The sequence below is a fragment of the Peromyscus leucopus genome, chromosome 13, assembly GCF_004664715.2.
Source record: "Peromyscus leucopus breed LL Stock chromosome 13, UCI_PerLeu_2.1, whole genome shotgun sequence".
Classification (NCBI taxonomy): Eukaryota; Metazoa; Chordata; class Mammalia; order Rodentia; family Cricetidae; genus Peromyscus; species Peromyscus leucopus.
In genome coordinates, this window is record NC_051074.1 from 32,494,167 (window position 1) to 32,496,476 (window position 2,310).

Sequence of the window (2,310 nt, forward strand, 5' to 3'; positions counted from 1 at the left end):
GGTTTCCATACCTGAGAGTTCTGAGGCCCAGAGTTGACAGTCATTATTTCTTTCTTAATCCACCTTTGGCACCCCAGACAACATACTCCACATAAACCCAGGCCTTATGTCGCTGTCTTACTTGGGTCCACTTAACTCTAGGTGATGCCCTGACCTCATTCCAGCAGGTCAGAAGCAACTGTGGTTCCAGGCACAAGCCTCAGTGTAGGCCCGAGTCTGGGACCTATTAATGCTCTGGGTGCTTTTGTCCCAGGAAGAGGAAGGACCAGGCCTGGACCTTATGCAGAAAGGAGGAATGAGGACCCCAGTTAGAGACCCTCTCCAGCTTATCTTCTGGATTACAAATGCCCAAGCAACACTCAAGATCAGTGCCACCCCACTGGCTCTTGGCCTTAAATCCAATGGAATTTTTGCTGGAAGAGTTGGATGCTCAGGGAAGGGCAAGGTGAGGACAAGATTTCCAGGGGAGAGTGGCAGAACTTCCAACCCTAAGTGGGGTCTGAGGGTTAGTGACCACTGAGCATGGGGAGAAAAGCACATGAGGCCAGACTGATAGAAGGGGGAGTCTAAGTCTAGCTCCGTTAACACAAGCGCTTGTATGTGTAGATGTAGGCTTTGCAGCTGGGACACTTGTGCGTCTCATCCTTGAAGTCACTGATGAGGCAGGGGATCCAGCAGCAGCCCAGATCACACCGCATGAAGCAGCAGAAGAGACCCAGTACAAAGTTCGCCAGGCCAATCTCATAGGAGATCTTGGTGGTGATTGCCTGCTGGCAGTGGGGGTACACTGTTTGCACGGGGCCACCTTCAAAGGTCTCTCCCTGTAGCACTGTCACCGTGGTGGCTGCCCCTGATGGGACCAAGACTGTGGCCGTGTGGCCCCCAAGGCCAGGATAGAGCCCTGGTGGGTAGGGTCCTGGTGGATAATAGCCCATAGGTGGGTGAGGGCCTGGAGGAGGGTAGAAACATGCAGGCATGTAGGCTCTGTTTGCATTCATGTGAGGGGGTGCAAAGCCAGGCTGAGGCATTGGATGACCCAGTGGCTCATAAGGTGGGCGAGCAATGTCAGCAGAGGGTAGTAGCATGCCTGGTGGCGGCTGCATCACCACTGGGGTGGTACCGCCTGGAGTAGGTGGGGCTCCACTTTTTCCTCCAGGAGTGGGGCTGTAGGCCTCCAGGATAAGGAGGGTGTGGCTCGTTAGGCATCTTTGCTGCTGATACTCCTGGACCTCAGATTCCTAGTGCACGGAGAATGAAAGCAGGTGAAGTAATTCAGCTACTGGCTGAGACAGGGATCCAGGAGGCTAGGAATCCAGGAACCCAAGGACGGAAGAACACAGAGACCCACGCAGGTCCGGCCGGGTGCTCCCGAGGAGCCTCTCTATCGGCGGACTCGGAGCGCACACCGATTCCCCCCACCCAATCCTGGATATTTCAAAATGAGAACTCTGCCCAGCTTGTCAGTGTGTATAACAGCCCCAAGGCCAGATGACCCCACTGCCCTGTGAAGCCATTGCCATGTCTGGTTGTTTCTCACACAAGATTACTACGAGACTAGAAACTGTCCAAGGACTTCTAGCCCAGACGGACTGTGTGACACCTCATCTCAGTGACAGCATCAGCTTGGGCTCTGGAGTCAAATGCTTCCCCCGTTTGTGTTATTCCTGCTTTCAGAAGAAGCAGATGCAGGGCCTGTTTGTAAGCACACTAGCCATCCCTTTCAAGAACTGAATGAGCGGGCATTCTTATTGCCTTTTCTACCAGCAGAGTATCTGCTCTTTATTTTTTTTTTTAAATAAATTCAGAGAAAACTGCTGCTCCATTTTGCTTTGTTCAACACACCCTAGTAGCCTAGGGAACGAACAACTTTCTTTGTTCTAATACAAAGCAGCAGACAAAATTGCAGTTCATTTCGAACAGTCTCTTGTAGAAACCAATGAAAGAACCAAGTGTAATAGTTCATCTCTTCTTTTTGGGATAAGAGTTCTGTGCCACAGCAGGGATTCAATCAGAAATCTCAATTAGACAGTTCATCCTCAGATAAATCTAAGGGTGTCTCAGCACTTAAAATAATCAACCATGGTTAATACTTCTTGAAAAGAAAGTCTGTTTTCCTACTACAAGCAGTGAAGTTGTCCGGCAAACAGGATCCTTGCAAAGAGAGCATAAAGGGATCGCTGCTAAGTTTGGCGTTGAAAACTACTAAAATATTACCTCTAGCAGAAATTCCCTTCTTGACTCTACATTTCAAGAACTGCAAAAACTATCCTAAATCCTCCCTTCCCCTCAGATTTCTTACCAGCTACCTAT

General features: G+C 50.0%; 1 protein-coding gene across 1 annotated transcript; it reads right to left on the reverse strand.

Annotated features, from left to right (window-relative positions):
• Positions 1-581: 581 nt before the first annotated feature.
• LOC114703328 (cell death-inducing p53-target protein 1-like) lies at positions 582-1,206 on the reverse strand. Its single transcript, XM_037210465.1, is given in 3 exon segments — positions 582-1,144; positions 1,147-1,173; positions 1,176-1,206. Coding segments are annotated over 3 exon segments (621 nt in total).
• Between the last annotated feature and the right edge of the window lie 1,104 nt (positions 1,207-2,310).